This window comes from Coturnix japonica, chromosome 5, assembly GCF_001577835.2.
Source record: "Coturnix japonica isolate 7356 chromosome 5, Coturnix japonica 2.1, whole genome shotgun sequence".
Taxonomy (NCBI): Eukaryota; Metazoa; Chordata; class Aves; order Galliformes; family Phasianidae; genus Coturnix; species Coturnix japonica.
Genome location: NC_029520.1, coordinates 20,988,268 through 21,010,653, shown reverse-complemented (window position 1 = coordinate 21,010,653; position 22,386 = coordinate 20,988,268). Strand labels below are relative to the sequence as shown.

The following is a 22,386-nucleotide window of genomic DNA, read 5'->3' as shown; positions in this document are numbered from 1 at the left end:
TGCACATCCATCACTTCATTTAAAATGCTCCCGGGGCAGGCTGAAATAATGAAAAGACCCAGGACAAGGGATGACCTGCAGGACTGTTCAGCCACTTTCCCCAGTCCTCCTACCTCACGAAGATGGGGGAAGATTTGATACTAATGCATTCTGGGCAGAAAAATGAATCAGTTTCCTGGCAGATACTAAACCCTGTTTATTCACAGACTTCAGCTCCTGCAGGTGCTTTCTTGTGAAGAGAAAGGGAGGGCCGTCAGTTACATCACACAGACAGCCATTTGGCGCAATTAGTTAAATATGTATGTGCAAAATGTTTAAAATGCGTGTTAGCTATTCAACAGACCAGAATGGCTCAACTAGAGAAATCAAGAATCTTCACTATTTTGGTTACCGTTGTATTACTGAGTCACACCACAGGTCCCTCTCTCTCCCTCCCCATTTGCTCCAGGCCCAAGGAGTGAATGTGCGCTCCACTGCAAATTCTCAGGCCCAGATTCTCTAATAAGGAGCGAATAATTGGATGAGGGCAATTTGTCCCCAGGCACACCGTGCTGTGTGCATTCATAAAGAGCGTGAAAAATGAGCATAAGCATGCAATATATGTAAGTGACTGCACATCTAACGATTAAGGGCTCCTATTAGCATTAAGAAGAAGCACATTATACTGTCAGCATCCCCAACTCCACCTCATACTCAAGAAAGCTCCAAAAATCCTTCACCTAAGATGGAGGAATAGGAGCTAAAGAAGTTAACCATCTCAAAGAGCACTATTAATTATGAGAGTAAAATCCTGCACAGAATATCACACACACAAACCCAGCATGAACAGAAGCAACCTTTCCAGACTGAGTGAGCTTGCCTGGACCTGCTGTTCATGACGCTGTAGTGGGAGCAGAAATGTGCACGGAAACCCCATGCATACAGCACAGGAGATAGACAACCTCACAAAGAACAGCTTCCAAGGGAGGAAAGCCATGAGCACTTCTCCCAGCCTGTAGGAAAGCTGTCATGTCAGCTCAAATAGCCGTCTTCCAACTTCTATGCAACCTGCATAACAGATCTTTATTTCCTTACAGACTCCCAATACAAAAGAAAAGAAACCTCAAGTACCAAAACCTTTGCTGCAGGAGAACCAATAGCATAAGACAGTTTTTGGAAGCATGCACCTCTTTCATTTTAATAATGGAAAAACATGTCCTTGCTACAATCCAGGAGAAAAAAGACAAGTGAGCAAAAAGAAAAGTCATAAAAGAGTTCCATAACAAAGACATGTAGGGGAACAGCTCTTCATTTCCCCGAGACTGAATGAAAGCAAAGTTTATCTATTTCTTCTATTGGAGAACCCTTGATTCTAGACCTGGACTGACAAGAAAGGGGTAAGAGAATGGAAGTGGTTTGGCTAAGAAAACTCCATTCAGGTATTTGATAAGGAAGTGCTGCTTTTGTACCTGCTCAATTTGCAAGCTGCTGCAAGAAGCTGCCACAGCCATTGCTGCATATTTAAATTCAGACCAACAAAAAGAAAAGAAGGCTTAAGCCTTTTCCGAATTTGGCAAAGACCGTCCATGGTCAGCTTTCTGAAGTATGGTGGGAAGCTCAGCAACAGGGAGTAACTCCCATTAGTCACTGCAAGAATGAAAGCACAGGAATCACTTTTCCCTCGAGCAATTCTCAGTAAAGAAGTAGAAAAGCAACCTTACATTATTCTTCAGTCAGGAAACCGGTCGTCAAAGGCAGAGGGAGGAACGTTTGTACAAGAGGACACATCTTTCACTCGTCCTTCTACATAACGACTCACAGAATATTCAGGAGCTCAAACTTCTAACATCTCAGTAAAACAAAGTCTTTCCTGCCCACACAGACAGTACACTCCGTCTGGGAAAAAAAATACACCAAAGCATGACAGTGGCAGAAAACCTTCAGAGCTGGCACAGAACTGCCCACTTAGGTACCACCGCGGCCTCTCCCACAGCTCTGGCTGCTGTAACATTTTCATGTGGAAAGCCATTTATATTTTCCATTGTTAAAAAGGGCCAAATAAACAACACCAGCCTATGGCGTGTCCATAGCCACTATGGTGTGTCTATAATATACACATCTCAGCCACCAACACAGCTTGCAAACACATCTTTGCTCCTGCGTGTCCATGCTAACATTTCCAGAACTCACTCCTACCCTAAAATTTTGCCCTTCTCTCCTTAAGTCCCTTTTTCCAAACACAAACCCGAACCAGTTTGCTCTGGTTGCAAACCCCCCCTAAAACCATCCATTTATCCTACTCACTACTGAGATATTACTCATCTCTAGTCACTGTTATTTGTAACAAGTGTCTTTGAAATTCAAACAGCTTGAAACAGCACAAACTTTTCCAAAACTGCTATTTTATACACAAAGGCTACAAGGTTTTGCAAAGAAAAACCTCCTTTCCACAACACTTATGAAAGAACACTACTCTAAGACCTATATAATCTTTTTTCCTCGTGTACCTTACTTAACGCCAGCTGTCTGGCCAAAATTCTTCAGTCCATGTTTCATAGATTCTTCCAAGCTCCTTGTTGTTCAATCGACAGCAAAGCAAGAATTCAAAACATAAATTTTATTCCAGCAGGAAGGTGATGTCTAAACACCACCAGTTCAAACAAAACAGCCCAAAGTAAAAGTGCCAGGACACAAAGCTAGCAGGGTTTCCAGTAGTGACAGGCCTGAGTTTAGGGGCCACAGACAAACAACAAACCCACTCAACATCTAGTGATAGATTTGTTGGTTTAGATTCGGCAAAGGAAACATTTACACTGACATTTACTCTAAGCAGTCAGAACCGTGCTGCAGCATCTACAGCTCAGCAATGCGCTGTTGTTCTCCTGCTCCACTCCTCCTTTTTAATTGAACTTCATACGTCACTGCTGTAATAAATATTAAATATTTGAATAAACAAAGCACAGTTGCTGTAAACAATTAGGAAAAAATAGTAACAACGCTGTTTTTGTTAATCAAGGAACAAAACAAGGTTGAACGCAGCATGCATACATTCTGTCTCCTCCACAAAACACACTTGGAAGGTTTGGGCAAGGCTTCATTTCACCCATGCTTCAGTTTCCTTCCCTTCAAAAAAAAGTAAAGGCAGTAGCATTACATTCTTCTCTTTAATTGTAGGCTACCTCTGGACATTCTGATGACACATTTCAGGCATGGAAATGTCTCATGAGAGGCAACTCCAAGCCCATGACAGGAGACAGGGAAATATTTTGGTTGGTTTGTTTTTAAGGATAGGATGTGAGTGATGTGCAATTTACTGCTTTAAATAGTGAAAAAGCTACCAGGAGTCAGTATATGCACAAATCTCAACAGCCTGGTCGATTAAAACAAAAACTAGAGCAACATATGAGAGGCTCAAGCTCTAGCAAGAACTCCACAATCACCTTTAAAAGTAACTATACACCTTTTCCATCTCATATACAGCACTTCCCATCACTGGGCAGGAATGTGGGTGCACCTACTCTGCCAAACAAGTTTAATCACAGCTCGGTCCCAGCCTGACCACAAGTCAACATAACAGCTACTACTTAGAAACGGAAGAGGTATAAGAGGCATCCCCTCACAGTCATGAGTAAGCCATGCCAGTCTGCATCAGGAAAAAACAAACACCACAAACATATGCATACCATGGAAAAGCATAAAAATTTAGGTAAGAGTTCAAAGTACACTTGAACAAAAAAAATAAACTGCCCCATGGAAAAGGCAGTCACCCGGCCTCTAGTCAACACCTGCCAAGCATTAATCCAGAAAACAAGTCACATATGTAAGTCTTCAGAGGAAGGATGAGCACCCACTTAAGTGGGGACAGAAACCTTCAAGGCAGTTTGTAAATTACCTCCAGATTCGATAGGAAATGAGAGAATTGGAGATGAATTTGGTGAAGTTGTCGAGGTCTCTTATAGTTTCCACTTTTGGGTATTCATTTATTATAAAAAATACCAGTTTCATCTCAAGATCTATTCTTACAAAACCTCAGAAACACCAAGAAGCTGAGCAGCTCCCTCAGCTGCGTTCTGTATCAGTCGTTCCCCCCCCAGGATCCCTACTCACGCCTTTCCCCAAACACCAAAGAACCTACAAATGTATAACAACTAAGTAGATAAACTGCAATTTAGGACTAGGGGTGGGGAGGGATGGGACCTCAAGCTACAGTTTTTTCCCCATTTACAAGAACTCAAACATTTCAGTTCTGCAAGGAGACAAGAATAGTGTAGAGTAAAAGCAACATTACCACCTTGTGGCAGCAAGGCAATAAGGAAATGGAAAGAGTTCAGAGAAATTAGAGGGAAACAGACTGCGTGTTCCTTTTCATATCCTATGGAGGGCCACAGGCTCCCAGGAAGACCATCAGGACTGAGGACAGATGTTCTGTGAGCTGAAAGAACAGCATTTCTGCACCTGCCACCACTTTAGGCTCTCGTGGGCCTGGCAGGAGCACAGCAGATCTACAGCCACCCAGCATGTGAAACCACAGGTAGAGCACTGACATCTTTCTGAGGGCAATACCACAGCCAAATTCACTCACCACACACAATGCAAATGACTGGATCTCACTCATTATCCTATATGTAACTTCCTCATCTCAGCCAAGCTCTGCAGTCTCAGCCCAGTTTCTCCTAGTACATTTCATCCCCCACCCTCCCCCAATCCAGAATAGTTTCATAAGGTAAGGTTTGAGTTGCATGACTGTGGGCATGCAAATAGCACTACTTGTTCTCTGCATCCATTCTTGAAAGATTGCGGTGCACAGCATCATGCCAGAATGCAGAAGCAACAAATGATTGAAGAACTGAGACTTTTCTATGTGTAACAACTCACTAGTTCTGTAGACACCACTCTCATCCCACTAACAAGGCCAGAGATGTGGCATTTGGAGATTTGGATCAGCTTTACAACACTGCACTGCTCCTATTTCATTAGCTAGCTGAAATGCAAGTCAGGAAGGACCACTGCTAGGGTTTTATACATCATTTTCTTAAGAAGTTGACATCAACTACACATGAGCAAGCGGCTGACTAGAAGGATTCTGTCGTATCCTTATTCAGCTTGTCACTATAAATCTGAGTTGGCCCATGCAACAATAACGGCTTGAAGTACTTACAGGATCTTTTCCCTCACAAAGATTACAGCATTAACACAATGCTTTCTCAACCCATTTTTAATTAACAATTTACAGGGAAAAAAAGGGAAGCCGGGAAGCCAGCTATCATCTGTTGCTCAATTATCTTTCCATCATCCTGATCTTTCCAAAAGCTTCTATCACCAATTTCATGCAGCATATTTCACAGACCAATTTCAGGGATTTCTAAGGCTCTCTTCACTTTGATGTTAGAAGTGAGGCAAAGATCAGTCCAGAGGGGGGAAAGAAAACAACAACACCCTACATTTGAATTAACCAGAACAGCTTGGAGAACCTCAGAAAAGCTGAACCTCAATCCCACCAGCTTCTGCTTAACTAGACCAAGACTCTCCCCGACTTCAAACAGCACTGACACAGCTTCAAGCTCCTCAATGCCTGTATTGCTTCCAGGCCAAGTTGAAAATGACAAGGCTGCCACACTGTTGAGGCTCCCAGTGACACATTTCTCCTATTAGAGGTGCCAGAGCTGTTAGTCAGGAATAGCTTCATTACTTACTTATTAGTGCTTTCACAATTAGCCCAAGATTATTAACCCAGCATCAACAGAAAGAGCATGGTTGTTTCCAGAACCAGGTAGCATAGCTGCAACAACACAATTCAAAGAAGAATATCTTTCATTAAACTACCTACTAACTTAATTGACCCTCTATGGCAATGTCATCTCAGCAAGCTACTTTTAAGTCAACGGAACCATGTCAAGAAATGGATACCACCCTAGCATCGGGAATGGGAATGTACACACAGTTTCCAGATGCAATTTTCATCTAAGAATTTTCAGCTGGTCTATGAATAAAGCGCTCAATTGTCCAATGAGGACATCTAATGGAGAAACAAAGAAGAACATAAGTTAAGGCTTAGAGTAGGAGCAAACACATGAAGGTCTCTAATGCTAAAACCTAATCTCATGTCCCCAGGTACAAAATTACCTTGATTATAAGTATGTAATTCAGTTACCACTTGTCCTCTCAGGCTTTAAGACCTACCTCCCCTCCTCTATTTCCCTATCACTTCCAGCATTACATAGCTTACATTTCATGAACCTCAGTCACTGTCTTTGCAGACTTCTGAAGCTGCAAAAATTAATACATATTTTGGATACTGCCATATAGAAGTGGTTCCAAAACTGCCCATCATGAGAGCACAACCTGTGTCTGGGAGACTCTGGAGCTGACCCAAAGGATGCTCATTGTAAGGAAACACAAACGTAGGTAAGACGGTGCCTGCTGACTTGTTATTGCTCTATGAGGAAAACCTAATAGTTGACTGGAAAAGGGTAAAAAATTACAGCTGCAGGATACAGGTATTCCACACACAAGGTTCCTTTTAAGGACAAAGATTTCGTAAAGCTCCCCACAGGTCCAACCAGTATGCTTAACAGAAAAGCAAGTAAAGCTTTGCTTCAAGGAAATTGTCCCAAGCATTTCACTACCACCAAGACTGCCCTGTACAGATGCTACAATTCTGAAGCAGACAGCAGCAACCAGCACCTGCAAAGTCACCCAGAGGTTCAGTTACAGGATTTCAGCTCTAAAGCCACAATCAGTTCAGCTTCTGTGTGGTGGGGTAGACTGAGCTGTATGCCCCAGGACATTGTTAAAAAATAGTAACTCCTGCAGAACTAGCTGAAGGATTGCACCTATAGATTCCTTTACACCTCACTGTCCAAATAATAATGACTCTGCCCAAATAAGTACCAATAGCCTGATCACTGCACTTGCCCTCTTTATTTCTGACACTGCAGCAGCTTAGTCCAGAGAACAAGCAATGCAGTGGAGCGGAGATAAGAGCATGTAGAGCTGTTTCAGAAGAAAGATGATGTGAAGTTTATTAAGTGCCATTTCAAAGGTACATTTGCCAGTTCCTTCCCACCGCTCTGCTCTTTTATATGGGTCTAGAGGATACCTGAAATAAAACTAGTGTCAGGTAAGTCTCAGCTCAAGAACGAAGTAGTTACCATGTAACCAGCTTGATACTCTCATGGCAGGCAATAAAAAACAACAACAACAAAACTGGGGCAAGGATTTAGAAGCAGACAAATAATTTCATGTCCGCCACAACTTACTTGCTATGCAAACACAGCAACAAGAAAGGCAGCCACTGTTCCAGCCCAAGTATAATCAGCTTATCTGCAAGAAGGAGGAAAGAATTCCCTTTCCTCAGGCACTCCTGTGTACAAAGCCTCATCAGTCAGCACCATTGGCACCAAACCTGGAAACTTTACTTTCCTAAAGCACACAGCATCCATTTCTGATGGATGGACAACAGTACTGAACCCTTCCTCTGGTAAATGCATATATCACTTGACCAAGAGGATGACGAACTAAAAGCAGTGGGGAAACCCTATGCAAAGAATGCCTATGTAGCTAAATCATTGCTGTAAGCCAGTGCAGAGGGGGGGCTAAAAGAAAGAAGGGGACAACCTTTAGCAGGGACTGCTGTGACAAGACAAGGGGAAATGATTTCAAACTAAAGGCTGGGAGATTTGGATTGGATATAAGGAAGAAGTTTTTTACATTTAGGGTGATGAGGCACTGGAGCAGGTTGCCCAGAGAGATTGTGGATGCCTCATCCTTGGAGACATTCTAAGTCAGGCTGGACTGAGCTCTGAGCAAACTTAGCTAGCTGTAAGCACCCCTTTTCATTACACGGAAGTTGGACTAGGTGGCCTTTAAGGGTCCCTTTCAACTCAATCCTATGATTCTATGACTCAGAAAAGCAGTTCTCAACTCCTGCTTGATCTCCCATGCGTAATCTGGGCAGATTCTCCATCCAAAGCATGCACGTGATATGACATACTAAGGACACCAGCATATCCTGTGTTCCCCCTCTTCTGCAACATCTGAGAAACATCAGGAACACAGCTCATGCCAGAGCTTTGCTACAAGAGCATGTCCTTTTGCCTGTATGCGCTATCATCCTCCTTCCCCATTAAGAGGCCTGCTCCGTGTCCTTACAACCTTCAGAGCCTATAAACAGAATCACAACAGCAGCTATAAAAGACATCAATGCAGTGGCTCTGTGTTTTCATCTACACAAAAAGCACATGAACATGTAAGAAAAAGTTTTAAACTCTGAAAATACCGAAAAACTCAGACCAAATGGGAAAGGTTTAAGAAAAAATGTAGGAGGAAGGCCGGGCATATATCTTACCTCCTGAGTGAATCCTCCTCTGAGCTTTCCTCAGGCATTTCCTGGTTTAAGGCCTCCTGTGATACATTCCCAGGTCTGCTTGAAGCCGACTGGCTGTAAACTCTCTCCCAGTGCCCCGTCTCCTGGTTAAAGACCACTCCCACGGTCCTCTCCTCCTGCGGAGTGGAAGAGCTGCCCAGCTGCAGCCTGCTAGAGGCAGGAGCTCTGCCCTCGGTTCTCTCTGCAGGCTGCACCTGGCTGGTATTTGGAGGCACACCCTCAAATGTGCTTTGGACCTGCCCTGGTGTGTAGCTAGGCGTGCTTCTTTCCCAGCGCAGCGTGTCATTGTTAAAGGTCAGCAGGTTATGACAAGCGCGACAGCGGTTCAGGTGACCCCGGGACAAACTGGAATTGTTTTCACTGCTGTGTGGAGTCTGCTGATGGGAGGGACCAGGCCGATCAGGCTCAATGTTGTTGTTGAGCATTTCTTGAGCCTGTTGCGACTGGCTGGGCTCCCCAGCAATTCCCTGATCTAACTCATGAAGTCCGTCATATTCCAGGAAGAATCTCCTCAAATCACACTGGAGCTCATTACGGATGCTGGCCGGATTGCTTGGGCCAGTGCCACTACCACTGTCCGCCTCAGCCCCTGGGGCTAGGAAGCCTCTCCCTTCTGTTGCAGAGGTATAGACCGATGCCTGGGAACCTCCCTCCTGCTGCCGCAGCACCGACAGCAAGCTCACAGAGGAGGCACTGGTCCTAGGGGGAGGCATGGCTTCCAGCTCTGACCGGGAGCTCATGTTCAGCACTGTCCTGGACCAGTCTGACCCTCCCAAGCCTGAAGCCATCTCTCTTGCAGACTGCTGGTAGCGGGACTGGTGGCCTGCCAAGGGCCCGCTCAGGGACCGCCGCGTGGGGCCCAGGCTAAGGTTGCGCAGGGTGTTGCCAGCAGCGCTGCTCTGAACTGTGCTGAAAGCAGAGGGCCTGTTAAGTATCCCCTGCTCCTCCTGTGCTACAGATGCCTGCTCTGGGGGCTGGTAAGGCTCTGTTTGCACAGAGGAGAAGGACGTGCCAGTGGCCCCAGAAGACGTGGAGGGTGCATTTTCCTGGTGTGGGAAGAGAGAAGACGGAAGTCTTGCACTAGAGCATCGGCTGCAAAGGCACAACATCCCCAAGTGCTGGCAGCACTCTGCTGTGGGGTAGCTGACACGCTCCCGGAGCCTGTTATAAACAGATGCCCTTGTGTTCTCACTGGCTGGAGGCGGAGGTGGTGGTGGTGGAGGCGGTGGAGGGGATGGGGTAGCAGAGTCTTGAACACTGTTTTGCTCTCCCACCTGTATGCCAGAGGAGCGGGAGGACAACATATGCAGGAAGTTGTGGAGGAGAGGTGTACGCCTCACGGGCTGAGAGGGAAGGATAGCACGCTGGCGATAATGCGGCATCTCTGTGCTGTCCACGGAGATTTCCACTTCCTCATCACTCTGCAAAAGGAAACAAAGTTCAGCTTCCTCAAAGCAAAAATCCTACGCTTCCAGATAAACGCAAGAAAGCCCACTACTATCCCAGACAGATGAAAAGATGTGATAAAGCCTCTTCCTAGAGATGAAAAAAAGTCTGGCATTGACTTGCAGGAAACCAGACTTCAAAGGAGCTCATTTCTGGGATCCAGACAAGCTCTTCCTGCAGCTGAGCGAGCTTCAACTACACACAGTTTATACCGACAGAATCAGCAGCATCTGAGAGTCAGCAGCTGTGGAGAAGCACTCCTAATCATACCTTGCATAGCTTCAAATCCAAGAGAATGTCACAGAACAACTGGAAGAGCAGGGGCATGAGAAAATCTGTCCCACCACTAATGACAGTGGGGGCAAAACAAGTACACTTAAGAGTTCTTTAATAGTCTTGCAAATTATGTGAAAACATTCCTATGACCTATCAGTCTGGCACAGAACTCAGCTTGGAAAGTCTTCAGATTTTTTTAATAGTATAAGGCTGCTTAGGAACAGACTAGGGTCAATACATGTGGAGCATCTTGTAAAGAATTAGCCAGTGCGGGTACTGACACTACCCTTACCTGCTGGTTGGAAGGGTTAACAATTGCTGTGAGCAAGTAGTGTCCCAAGGGATCAAACCGTACTAGCCTAAAACAAAGGCAAAGACAGTATCAATCCTTAGTTCACATTCCATACTGACACAGGAAGTTGGACACAGCATAAAAGAAAATCCTATGTGAAATATATGCAATGAGAATGTGACTACATTACAATCTTTGCTTCTGAAAGATGTCAAAAAGCTGATGTGTTAAGAAAATACATTTATTTACCTGAGGACTGCAGTTATTTTTCAGTCCACAGCAACACTACAGAGAAGTTAAAAGCTGGAAGCAAGCACGCCCGTATCAGTTGAAAAAGCAAGTTGTTTTAGGGAAGATGTACATACATATTACAGTTTGGAATTAAGTACAGAGGGAGAGGTTAACTCCTCTTGAATGTTTCTTCACTACCTTAAACTGCTCAAAGGATGGCATCAAGTTTCCAGCAAGTTTTCTCTGTAGTTGCACTTACATAGTAGTTCAGCACTCTCTTCCAGCAACTTCTGGGTTCTCTCATCCTTAATGCTGACAAGTTTAATAACCACGTTTACAAACAAAAACGGAGTAGATCCAAAGACATTTATGGGACTATAAATAAGAACAGCCAAACTGATAAACTATTTCCAATTGCTTTGCCTCCTGCCCACAGAACTCATTCTACTAGTCTGGTCAAAGAGTTGCAGACAGTGCTTCTCTCCACTCTCTCCGTGTGCAGTATCCCACAGGAACAACCCTCAGCCCCTAAGCCAGACCATTTTTAATAGATAAGCATTCACTGCCCCTGAAAACAGGAACTCACCGGACCCGCTCCATTTCGCTGGCTGTTTTCACCACTGCAAAAGGCTCTCGACGGCTCCAGTCCCAGAAATGTATCTCATTGGCTGTTGCAATCAGCAAGAGCTGAGCCGTAGGATGAAAAGCAAGCGATGCAATGGCATTGTTGCTATCTGTAAACCAGCTTTCACTTCCACCCTGGGTGAGGAGTCAAGAATCACAAGCAGTTTATCATGCAGTTTGAGATCATTGAGATCATACCTACAGCATGGAATTTACATATTTTCAACAGCAACGGCCACTCTGAGTTCATGTCCAGAACATAGCACTGTCTGCAACAATAACCACAGAAGTATTTATACTACTAAGCATGTCTCAAGCAGCCCATACAAATGCTACCTTTCAAAACAGCCAGGTGAATACACAGGAAAAACCATTCAGCAAAGTAGAACAGGCAGGGTAGGAGCTTCTCTAATGAATAGTTCAAATATGCCCAGTGGAATGAAAGATGTCAAGTCCTTTATATAAGCTAAACAGGTACCTTGCAAAAAGTTCTCCAGAAGTAGAGATTATCTGCATCACTTATACCAAATATATGTACAGGGCTAAGAAGAACAACCTACCTGGCCCGACTGAACGAAGAATCTGTTGTTATCTCTCTAGACAAAGAAGGATGGCTATCATCTGTTTTACATAAAACTTCCAAATGGATTTCTTATCAGGCAACATTTGGGAAACAATTTCAGACTAAAATGGTCAACCACCCACCAAATACAGTTTTAGGAAAGACTTACATGTAGATCCCAAATTCTAACCTCCCCATCTAGGCATCCTGAAGCAATGAGGCCTGGGATGGTGGGATGGAAGGTCACACACCAGGGAGTGCGGCGATGTCCAACCAAGGAATGAACACATTTGCCCGTTTTCACCTCTGTGATGTAGATGTTGTGGTTCACATGTGTGGAAGCCATTAGAGTCCTGGGAATGCAGAAGGCAGGATAAACATCAGCATGAAAAGAATACAACAAGACCAAACTGTGGTTAACTTCAACTAAATAGGGTCTTCCCACTTCTAACCCAGCAGCAGTCCCACACACAAAGGATAAGAGGCTATTGTATCACCAAAGGCAATAGAGATTCTTGTGGCCAGACTTCGGGGTTCATGCAAACAAGCTCATCAGATCTGCAAGCACCAACTTGACTTTTACTGTCAAGAGAGTCAATGTACAGCTCAGAAGAAACTCTTCTGAGTGATAGTTTGGGGTGAATAAACATTCCCATTTTTCCACACCAGCTCAACCAGAGTCAAACGACACTGAGAGATCCCAACTCCATTTCTGTTTCCAAACACAGGCATCAGTCTGCTCTGTTCTCTCGTCCTCAATATCCCAGTGGATGTGCCCCAACACTTGGTATGTTGTGATGAAGCACCCTTTACCCCCTCAAGTTTCTTTTATGAAATCTCGTGGCAACCATACAAATCCTTCCTCCATAGAACTACACATCACTTGGACGTGTCAGAAATTAAGTATCAGCTATGCCTGAAGCTGTGAGATTCGGAAAGTGTGCAAGTTTCGTCCATGCACATCAGGAACCGGAAGCTTCTCTTGGCTGTTCAGGCTTGAACAACTCAACGGGCACAAACCTCCTTCACTTCTGTAAGTGCAAGAAGGCTGCTGAAACAGGGTATGAACTAGGAGTTAATTACCTGTCTGGACTAAACGCCAGCAAGAAGGTGGAGCGTGGACTGTCTGGTAACTCAACTTTCTGAAAAAGCCAACAAAGCAGGAAGTGTTGCATGTGTCATAAGATCATACTTGAACTGTAAGCCACACAGACAATAAGGGGAACCTGCTGCAGGAACATATCTATTATCACACCACTGCAGGAACTGAACACAGCCAGAGAGCATATCAAGTGTAACGCATCAAATATACAATGACGAGAATTTATTTCAAATCCCTGCCTCCCACCCCCATCTCCAGCATCAACCTGCACACCTCTTCCACCACCTTACCTTGCCCTCCCATTTCATCCATCGAGTTTTATCCTCCACCAACTCCTGCAGGAGCCGCTGAGCTCCCAGTGCCTGGGTACCTCGTTCCCTACCCCACAGGATGCGGACCGCATTCTTCTCCGGTACAACCTTCATGACTCTCAGTAGCCAATGTGACAGCAACTACTAGGAGAAGATACGAGTGGGAACTTTCCAGATGACGACCAGCACCAAGCTACCAACAGGCTATCCACATTTCAACCTTTTATCTTCATGGAAACCTAGAAAGAGAAGAGAAAGACAAGAAAGGCAGTTTTTAGCTGGATGAAAAAAAAGTAAACGCCATTACACCAGATTTAAGAGGAAAATCTCTCTCTCCCCCAGCTTTTGCTGCCTTCTTCCATGATCAAGACCCAAATTTGACAGTTTCGCAATGAAAGATTACTTTTAAAGGTTTCTGAAAGCACCCAGCCCCTTCCATACACAGATGTCCTAGGTAGACCACATTTAAAGAGAATTAAAATACTGGACTCGAAACCCCTCCCAACCCCTCCCAACATCTCTTGCTGTACATAATAAAGAAAGAAGATTTATAAACTAACAGTCCTTGAACCTTAGAGATATCTTTTATCTGGGAAGACTGAGGTAGCAAGAGAAAGAGCATTAAAAAATTGACAACACGTGAAGTCTCCAGGGAATCATGCAGATTTCAATAACAGCAACCTGTAGCACTTCAAAGGTTAAACAACTGGCACACCTCAAGTCCTAATTATTTCCAGTTCCATCCCAACAGTTCACAATGTATGCAAACAACCACTTATCAGACCAAAGCCTTTCACTGAAGGCTGTAGTGGTATAGTGGCCAATTCCATTGAGATGACTCATTCTGTCTGCAAATCATCTTTCCATCTACCCTGTTCTTAGAAAAACAGTTCACCCAAGTAATACCAAATGGCAAAGATGAATGCTTTTAGTACACTTCCGAGCTACCAAGGAAAAGCATTAATAACATCTGGGTGTTTTTGTTTTTGCTTTGACAGAAGCAAACATAGCAACCCTAAGAGCAACCATGTTTCACAGCCTCTGAATGGTGTCACACGCACAGGGGTTTGTTATCAAAAAGCTCTCCAATTAAATTCTTTCAGAATAGATGGAACAAGGAGCACTGCTGCAATGCTATCATGTTTTGATCCCAGCAGAGTGCATATACTACTCTGTCATCTCTTTACAATGTAAAGATCTAAAGACGAGTCCTCCTTGCTTCACGTCACACTGAACAAAACCACCCATATGCCACTGTGAAGAAAAAAAACCAAAAAACCTTGAACCCACCATAGATCACCAACAGGAAAAAAGATTCATGTACACAAGAAAAGCTGAATTTTTATGTGACAGAATTCAAAGCAGCCAGCAGCAAACCTTCCCCTCCTCCCTAAAAACAAAAAGCCTCCTGAGCAGATGATTGAAGACAGCTGCTGCTTACAGGGAGGAACTCAAGAGATAAGCCAGGAAATAAGTTCTGATAAAGCAGACCAGTTTTTATTTGTAAAAGTTCAACAAAGTGCAATGAAAGTGATGAACAACTGCATCAGCCTTCCTAGTAAATAAATTCACAGCAGAGAAATTCAAGTTAGCTGGAAATTCCCTGATGCTTAATATGAACAATATGGAGATCTTCTATTTTAATTGAGAAGCTAAACTCCTCAGTATAAAGTAAATCTTCTTTTGAGAATCTGTGAAAGTCAGCCAAACCTTAGATAGGAGTTATCTACAAAATAAAAGCCTTACTGAAAAGCAACAGAAAGACTAAAGCTGTCATGCTGCAAGAGCTGACAAAGACAACTGCACAGATGAAAAAAGGACAGATCCAGAAGAAGGCTAATTAGAGTAACATACAGCCAAAAGTGCCATGTAACACCGGAACTGCCACACCAAAGTCCTTTTTTCCCCCTCTGCTACTAAATCCACACCTGTATTCTGCAAACACCAGTCACAAGAGACCAGGATCAGAGCGAAAAAAGCACAGCAGAGAAGGACAGCTTAAAAACAATGCAGGCAAAAACCAAACCCATTTTACAGGAGCAAACTATAAGCACAGTTTCATCTAGTGAATCTGAGAAGACAGCAGCCAAATAGTCTTTATGGGTTCCTTCAAGGTGTAACTGCTACATCAATCCAAGAATAAAGGTATAAGCCAAACACAAATGGAAGACCAGACTTGCAGCTGGAACAAGCTGTAGTCTGAAGAGACCTCAAACCTCAAGGTTCAGAGCAGCCTTCCGACAGGTGTGAAGAACAAACAACCTCAGCAACTGAAGAGATTCAATAATTTACAAGCAGGAGAGCCCAATTACTCATGAAAAAGAACAAGCTCTGACAACTTCAGAACGTTTCAGTTCTAGTAGAAAGACTAATATTACACGAAGTACAATAGCAACAAGGAAATCAAGATGTTTATCAAACACCTTGATGTTTATTTATGCCGCGAGCAAGTTTACATATTGTAAAATAAACAGATAACACCTCCAACTGCATTTTGTGAACACCTTGTACTAACCTTACTTAAAGGCTAAGTCACCTTCACAGCATAACAGCAAGTACCTACCTTAAAACAGTTCATCTGCATCTTTGCAGATGTGTACTAATTTCTTGAACCAATTTGGATACCACAAACACTTCATACGTGAGCGTGTTCACACTCGATGTTTTTCCTGCAGGGACTGTCCCTCATTTTTCAGCCACTGTGATCTGACTCAACCTCTCATTTGAAAAGAAAACAAAATAAACCCAGAGACTTAAAGCCTAAGGACTACCCTGTTAGCTCATCATATGGACAAGTTGGGATCTCTTCAGAAAGGGCTGAGCTCAGCTCCTGGAGCAGAGCTGCCACACCAGAGTCACCGAGCCCTTTGTGGCCAAGCTTTATTTGTGCTTCAGAAGTTTAATCCTTTACCTGAACCAGTCTGAATGCAGGAACTGCTCTCCACTACCTGGCTCAGGAGATGGGCATGGAAAAGGAGTCAGAGCCTTTAAGTAGAGAACAAGATGCAGCGCAGATGGAGGCATTACTTCTGCTACCTTTAGTAGGAAGACTAATTAATTACTGGATTATCTTTTGGTGGTTTTGACTAACAGTAAAGCTCAACGAGCTTAAAAATACAACCCATGTCTCAGCACAAAGGAAATCTGCAGTGCATTGCACCAAAGCTGCCCAGGCCAGAGATGGAGCAAAGCAGTACCAGCTGCGGCTATTATGGACACCTGAGCTACGGCAGCTGATGAACAGCTGACCACCAGGACAAGGAACCGCTTTGCAACCAGTACTTTTCTTGTTTTGGTTTTAAATCAGGATGACCCGATGTGGTATGCATCATCTAGAAGATGAGGTGATGGCCTGGATGTGGTCCAGGGCACCAGACAAATTCTGAAAATGGAAACTCAAATTTTTCTACAATTGGCAGCTTTGTTTCCTTAACAGTTTTCTCCCTCCGGGGCATTTCAGGACAGCATGCTGGGCTGTTTACAATTTTGGAAAGAGCAATACACAGCCCAGCCCCAAGCCTTCTGACTTGCTCCACGCCAGCTGTCCTTGAAGAAGCCTCAAGAGCTCCCAGACTTGGATCAATATGAGCCCCACCGTGACTTTACAGATGCTGAACTGCTAGAAAACCATGGCAAAGCAGCAAACCGGTAACACTTTGGAGTGGCACAGGACCCCACGAAGCTGCCAACAAATAGGTGAGGACAGAAATAGAATACAAAAAAAGCACATGCAAATGGCCTTACAGAAAGGACATCAGGATATTTTATGCATTATGCAGCAGTACAGTGCTCCAATTAGATGCCTCAGCACTTTATAGAGATCTTGGTCCTATTTCCAACATACACACCACTTTGGCATTAACACCATTAACAACTTTGTGGAGAATCTGGGAACACAGCTGGTGATCAGAAAACGCTGTTTATAATGGGAGTTCTATCCAAAAGATGCCTCAAAGTTCTTTTGTCAGGTGTAAAGACTTTCAGAATGCACTGGCTATCAAGGCAATTTGATCCCCATAAGTTATGGGCGAGCGCCAGCATCATATATTGCAATACGAGAACAAATGTTGGGGGGAAAAAGCAAACAAAACTAAGCTACAACTTTTGTGAATGATGAAGCATGTGACCAAGCTGCAAAAGCACAAGCAGACTCAGAGCATTTGTACTGTGAACAGCCCCATGCTCCAGCCATGCTCCCATCTACCTTGTGAGCCCAGAGCTTCTATTTTCAAAATGTCTCTTCTCAAGTGAAGCATCCAGTCACTATCAATAAAGCGTGCCATTTCATTTACTCTAAATTAAGCTTCAGGCTGCAGGCTTGGAATATCAGCACATCATTTCTTAAGCAGTTCTCATGCAGCATTGGCAGTGATTAGTGTAAGATCCACGCAAATGTGCAAATATAGGCAGGAATAAGAGGAAAGGATTTAGAAAAAAAGCTCAGCTTCCATTGGGCTCTATGGAACGGTACAATACTCTCAAGAGTATTTTGATTGTATTTAATAAATCTCAGCGATAACTCAACAATGATATTTACATGATCATAACATCAGGCATGAAAACAAGTTGATGAAGTGGTACAAACCACAGCCTTGTTTCTACTTCAGATTTTCCCCCTCTGCAATATGGGGACAATGATGCCAACATCTTCCTAAATCACACAAAACAACACACGTGAGAAACCCCAGAGAATACATCCTGGTTAAAGAGCACCTCAATTCCACCAGCAGTTCTATTAAAACACCGATTGAATTCATACCAAGCACAGCGCCATTCCTTCTAGCCCTCCTCATGTCTCCACTTGGAAGACTGAGCTAAATAAATTAATAAATAAATAAGCTTGTGTAAAACCAAAACAAAACTAAAAGCTGATTTGCCCTCTCCATGCTGCATCAGTCCAGCTAAACAAACAAGAGAAGCCAAAGAGTCCTAGTTTGGTAAGTAATCGAACTACACAGCAATGGAATTCAAACAATGCAATAACAAGAAAATCAGTAAAAATGGGTGACATGACTCATACCCAGAATAGCTCTGCTGATCTAAACTTAGAGCCTCTTGCTCCTCCAAAGCTCGTCCCATGCTCAGTACTGAGCAGCCAGAACACATTGATTTCTGAGAACATACCTGATCAGCTGCATAGTTAAGTTTCCTCTCCATACCACTATTTGTTTTCCTTTAACTCCACCTGTACCACCTCTGCTTAAGCCTTAGGAGTATTCTCAGAGTTCTGCCTCTTTTCAGGCTTCAAAAATACAAAACAGAAAAGGTTTTTCACAGAGACAACTTCAGTAGTTCACAGAGGTAGAACAAATGACTTCCTCAAGCATGGGTTAATCAAAACAGTGAAGGAAGAAGAAGTAGAGTGTGTTCTGCTTCTACCCTCTGTGCCAATGATTATCCTTAAAAAACAAACCAATAAAATACAACACACCAACTTAAATGAAGACACTGGAAATACACGAGTTCCTGACCTCAGGCTACTAAAGAGCATAAAGGCAGCCCCACAACCTATCTGCCCTAAACTGTCGGAAGAAAGGAAAATAAGGAGGAAAACAGAAAGCAGGTTTGTGATCTGAAGTCCTTTGACCAAGGCCAGAGAGATTTGGAAAGCAACTCCAAAGCACATCTTCTGCAGATGCATCTGCAACACTGAGCACTTTAACATAAATCACAACAGGATCGTGAAAGAAAAAAATCATACTTGTGCTTTAAATTGGAACTACAAGGAGCTCAGGAAATTTAATTAAATCACAAAGACATCAGGAGTACATCGTCAGTATGAGACACCGTACGACACCAACAGAAAGCTGACTGCCAGCAGCATGTTAATTTGTCTTCCCAGACTGGATTAAACGAGCATGATACTCTCTTAAGAGAACTTCAGTCAAGAGAAGTACATTTAATTGCTAGATATTTACAGCAAAGCTATCAGGAAGCGGAAGAGAAAGTTGCAGATATCAACTTCTGAAGGTCAGCAAACTGATGGTAAAGATGAGAAGGGAAGTAGCAAGAACAAGAAAAAAAGGTAAGTGATAAGCTGTGTCTGGTGCTCGATGGCTCCACTGCCCTGTGATATTTATTATGGAGCACTTTCACTTCTACTATCACTATTTCCACATAAGCTTTATGAATTCTTCGGAAGATACTAGCTTCAATCCACAAGCTAGGAGGAGGATATATAATTTTACAAAGCTGTAATAGACGTCAAACAGGAGACGTGAGATCCAGCAGACTGCTTGTTTCCTAACTCCATGCTCAGCCCATGGTACCTTTGGCTTAGTATTGCACACTGTAGGAAACGAGGGACAGAGAGAAACACAGCAGAAAATAATGCAGATCAACCCCTTTCCCAGAAGGGCTCTCAAGCAGATAACAGAGTAAAGAAACGTGCAGTTCAAGGGGAGGCACTTCATTCATTCAAGGCTGAGCTCAAGGTACAGCCACCTTAACAAAGCAAGGAAGAAAAAACAACTGGAAGTGAGAACATTGTTTGAAAAACCACAGCTCCGTGTTATTCTCCTGTGCACGTGGAAATAATCAAACAGGGTAACGAGGCAAAAAGCAAAGATTAGCTACATAGGAGCTGAAGTCTTTATGCACACCTTTCTCCTCTGTCTCTGAAGGTGCGATTAGCACAAGGTGGGGAAAGAAGGCAGTGTTAGGAGCAGGGGTCAGAGACTCCTCTCAGCAATTCCGTGCTGCACAAGGTGGTGAATTAGCGCTGTGTGCCAGAAATGGGCAGCAGGCAGGGGTTGCTCCAGGGACAGTCCAAGAGCCTACCCCAACAGTGCCAGAAGCGGAGGGTATGAGGACTCTCCACATTCAACCTTAGCATCTCATCACCCTGTGTGTCCTCACACAGCCCTTAGGAACTGGGGAAAGCAAAGTTCCTGGACACAGGTACAATCAAAGATCCCAGCAGCCAGCGTTAAACCCACCAGGCACGCAGGTCTCCACTGGTTTCAAGCAACCCAATCAATGGGTCTTTCACTAAGCAATTGCTGCACAACTGAACAACCTTCAATTTAAAAAGTTCTAGTACTAATCCCCTTTCACTGCCCTGCGACTTTTGAAAACCATAGCTCTTCTGCCCTCTGTTCATTCATATTTTGATTCTGTCACTTCCCTTACCAGGCAAGTGCAGGATATTAACACAACAGCACACAAGGTAACTATTAACATGCACTATGCCCCTGATCAGCTCTCCATACCAGCACAACATGGAGGAAAAGAAAAAAAGAAAGAAAGAAAAAAACACCTTAATGCTATTTGTCTCAAGAGTATTAATGAATTTCAACAACATCAGTGACTTTGCAAACGTTCCAAATTCAGTTTGTTTGCCAACCAGTGCATAGAAAATACTGAAGTCACTTTCCAACAGTTTCACAAAAAAATATGTTGCAAGAAAGGAGCAAGAACTCAGAACCCGACCCTGTGGCAGGGGGGGAGTAGTGGACTGCATTACTGTTCCTCTTCTTTACAAATGGTCACTGCAGTTGCACAAAAGTTAAAATTGCTGCATGCAAAAGCAGAAAACAAGCGACCAAGAATCCAGAGGGTCAGCTATGACTCACAAAAGGGCAAAAGAAAGAAAATTAAGGAGAAGCTGTCAGCAAATTAAACAATCTGCGTAACTTCCCAGCAGCGAAGCCTGAAAAGGCAAGTCCAAATATCTGGATCCAGGCACATTCTGAGTTCCAAGTACCAGAAGGATAAAAATCAAAATGCTAAGAGTGCCACACTCATTAACAACCACACTGCCACAACCCAACCAGTGAGCACAAGGTACCCAGACGTCACCTCACCCCACTTTCAGGAAACTAACCCAAACCAAAGCCGAGCAGTACCATAATGGGCTGCCAGGGAATGTGCATCAAAAACAGGTCACAGCCAGGTCCCACTTCAGCATTCCCATCAGCAATCTGAAAGAGGATGGGAGTGGCAGTGGCTAAGATGCCAGATGACATTTGCAATGGCCACTGAACTAACCGGGTGGGGCAGTAAACAAGGGCAGCACTGAAAAACACAGTGGGTTCCATCCAGAGCGCTGCAAATGTTTTGTGTGGAGGAGAAGCGGAGCAGCACGGAGCTCTCTGCCTGAGCACAGCTGCACGCACCAAGGATTCACTTATACCTTGATAAAAGCCTGTTGTAAATCCATCTCGTACAGCAGGTTAACTTTATTTGTATACACTGCGAAAAAAGTTAGCGACCATCCCAAATGACCTCTGGGATTGAAACGCTTCTTTTAGAGCAGAAATTGTGTTGCACGCTTCCCAGGGGCAGCACAAGGAGTAACACTCTCAGAGAACTTGGAGCACGGTGGGTGAAAGCAGAAGCGTTTCGATACCCAGCGAAGGACCGGGCTGTCCTCCCCACGAGCAGAGCGGCGTCAGGGCCAGCACCGGGGCACACACTGGGGCCTTTCACAGCGAACACACGGCAAACGCTCCGCACAGCACAACGAAACGCTGACGAAAAGACCCGAAAACGCGGCCACGGCCACTCGCTGCTCCAACCTGCAGCCGGCCCTGCCGTCCCGCGGGGCTCCCGGCGCGGCCCTCTAGATCGCAGGGCTCGGGAGCAGCGCGATGGCCGTGCAGGGGCAGCTCGCCCCGTGTGCCCGGCTCTCCATCCCCGTCCGGCCGCACGGGACCCAGCAGCGCCGCGGCGCTTCCCCCGGGCCGCCCCTCCCGGTCCCGCGCCCCGGAAGCCGAGCGCTTCCTCCACACGGGCCGCACCCGCCCGCCCTGCCGGCACGGGGAGCTGGGCCCGGGTTAGGGAACGCGTGTAGGCCGCGGGCCGGGGCTCGCTCACAAAGGCCGCGGCCCCGCTCCTCCCGCCAGGCCCCCCAGCCCCGCGCGGGTCGGTGCCGCAGCCCGCCGGGGCCCTGCCGCGGGGTCGGCCGCGCCCGCCCGGGGAACGACGGTTCGGCACCGCGCTACAGCCGCAGTTGGGCCGGCACGGAACACGGAGCCTACCTGGGGCGGGGGCCGGGCCGGGCGGGCAGCAGCAGCCCCCGAAGCTCGCTCACCTCCGCCGCCGCTCCGAGCTCCGGCCAGGCCAGGCAGCCGAGCGCCGAGCCGGGGCCGAGCGGAGGCGCCGAAAGGCGGCCAGGCCCGAGCAGCCGAAAGCAGAGCGGAGACAGGCAGCACCGACAGAGCGCCGAGCTCCTCC

The 22,386-nt window shown here is 45.1% G+C and overlaps 1 protein-coding gene across 3 annotated transcripts in view; it reads right to left on the bottom strand.

The window, feature by feature from the left end:
* Positions 1-22,332, bottom strand: part of AMBRA1 (autophagy and beclin 1 regulator 1) — a 120,630-nt gene extending 98,298 nt beyond the window's left edge. For 2 of the 3 annotated variants that reach the window (XM_015864395.2, XM_015864397.2), the window contains exons 1-7: positions 22,191-22,320; positions 13,189-13,448; positions 12,880-12,938; positions 11,966-12,149; positions 11,197-11,369; positions 10,380-10,446; positions 8,327-9,786 (exon numbers count right to left, since the gene is read on the bottom strand). In XM_015864395.2, the coding sequence (XP_015719881.1) occupies positions 8,327-9,786; positions 10,380-10,446; positions 11,197-11,369; positions 11,966-12,149; positions 12,880-12,938; positions 13,189-13,323 (2,078 nt within the window). In that variant the 5' untranslated portion in view covers positions 13,324-13,448; positions 22,191-22,320. Of the gene's footprint in view, positions 1-8,326; positions 9,787-10,379; positions 10,447-11,196; positions 11,370-11,965; positions 12,150-12,879; positions 12,939-13,188; positions 13,449-22,190 lie in introns of all 3 variants that reach the window. The other variant, XM_015864396.2, reaches the window with a different exon arrangement.
* Between the last annotated feature and the right edge of the window lie 54 nt (positions 22,333-22,386).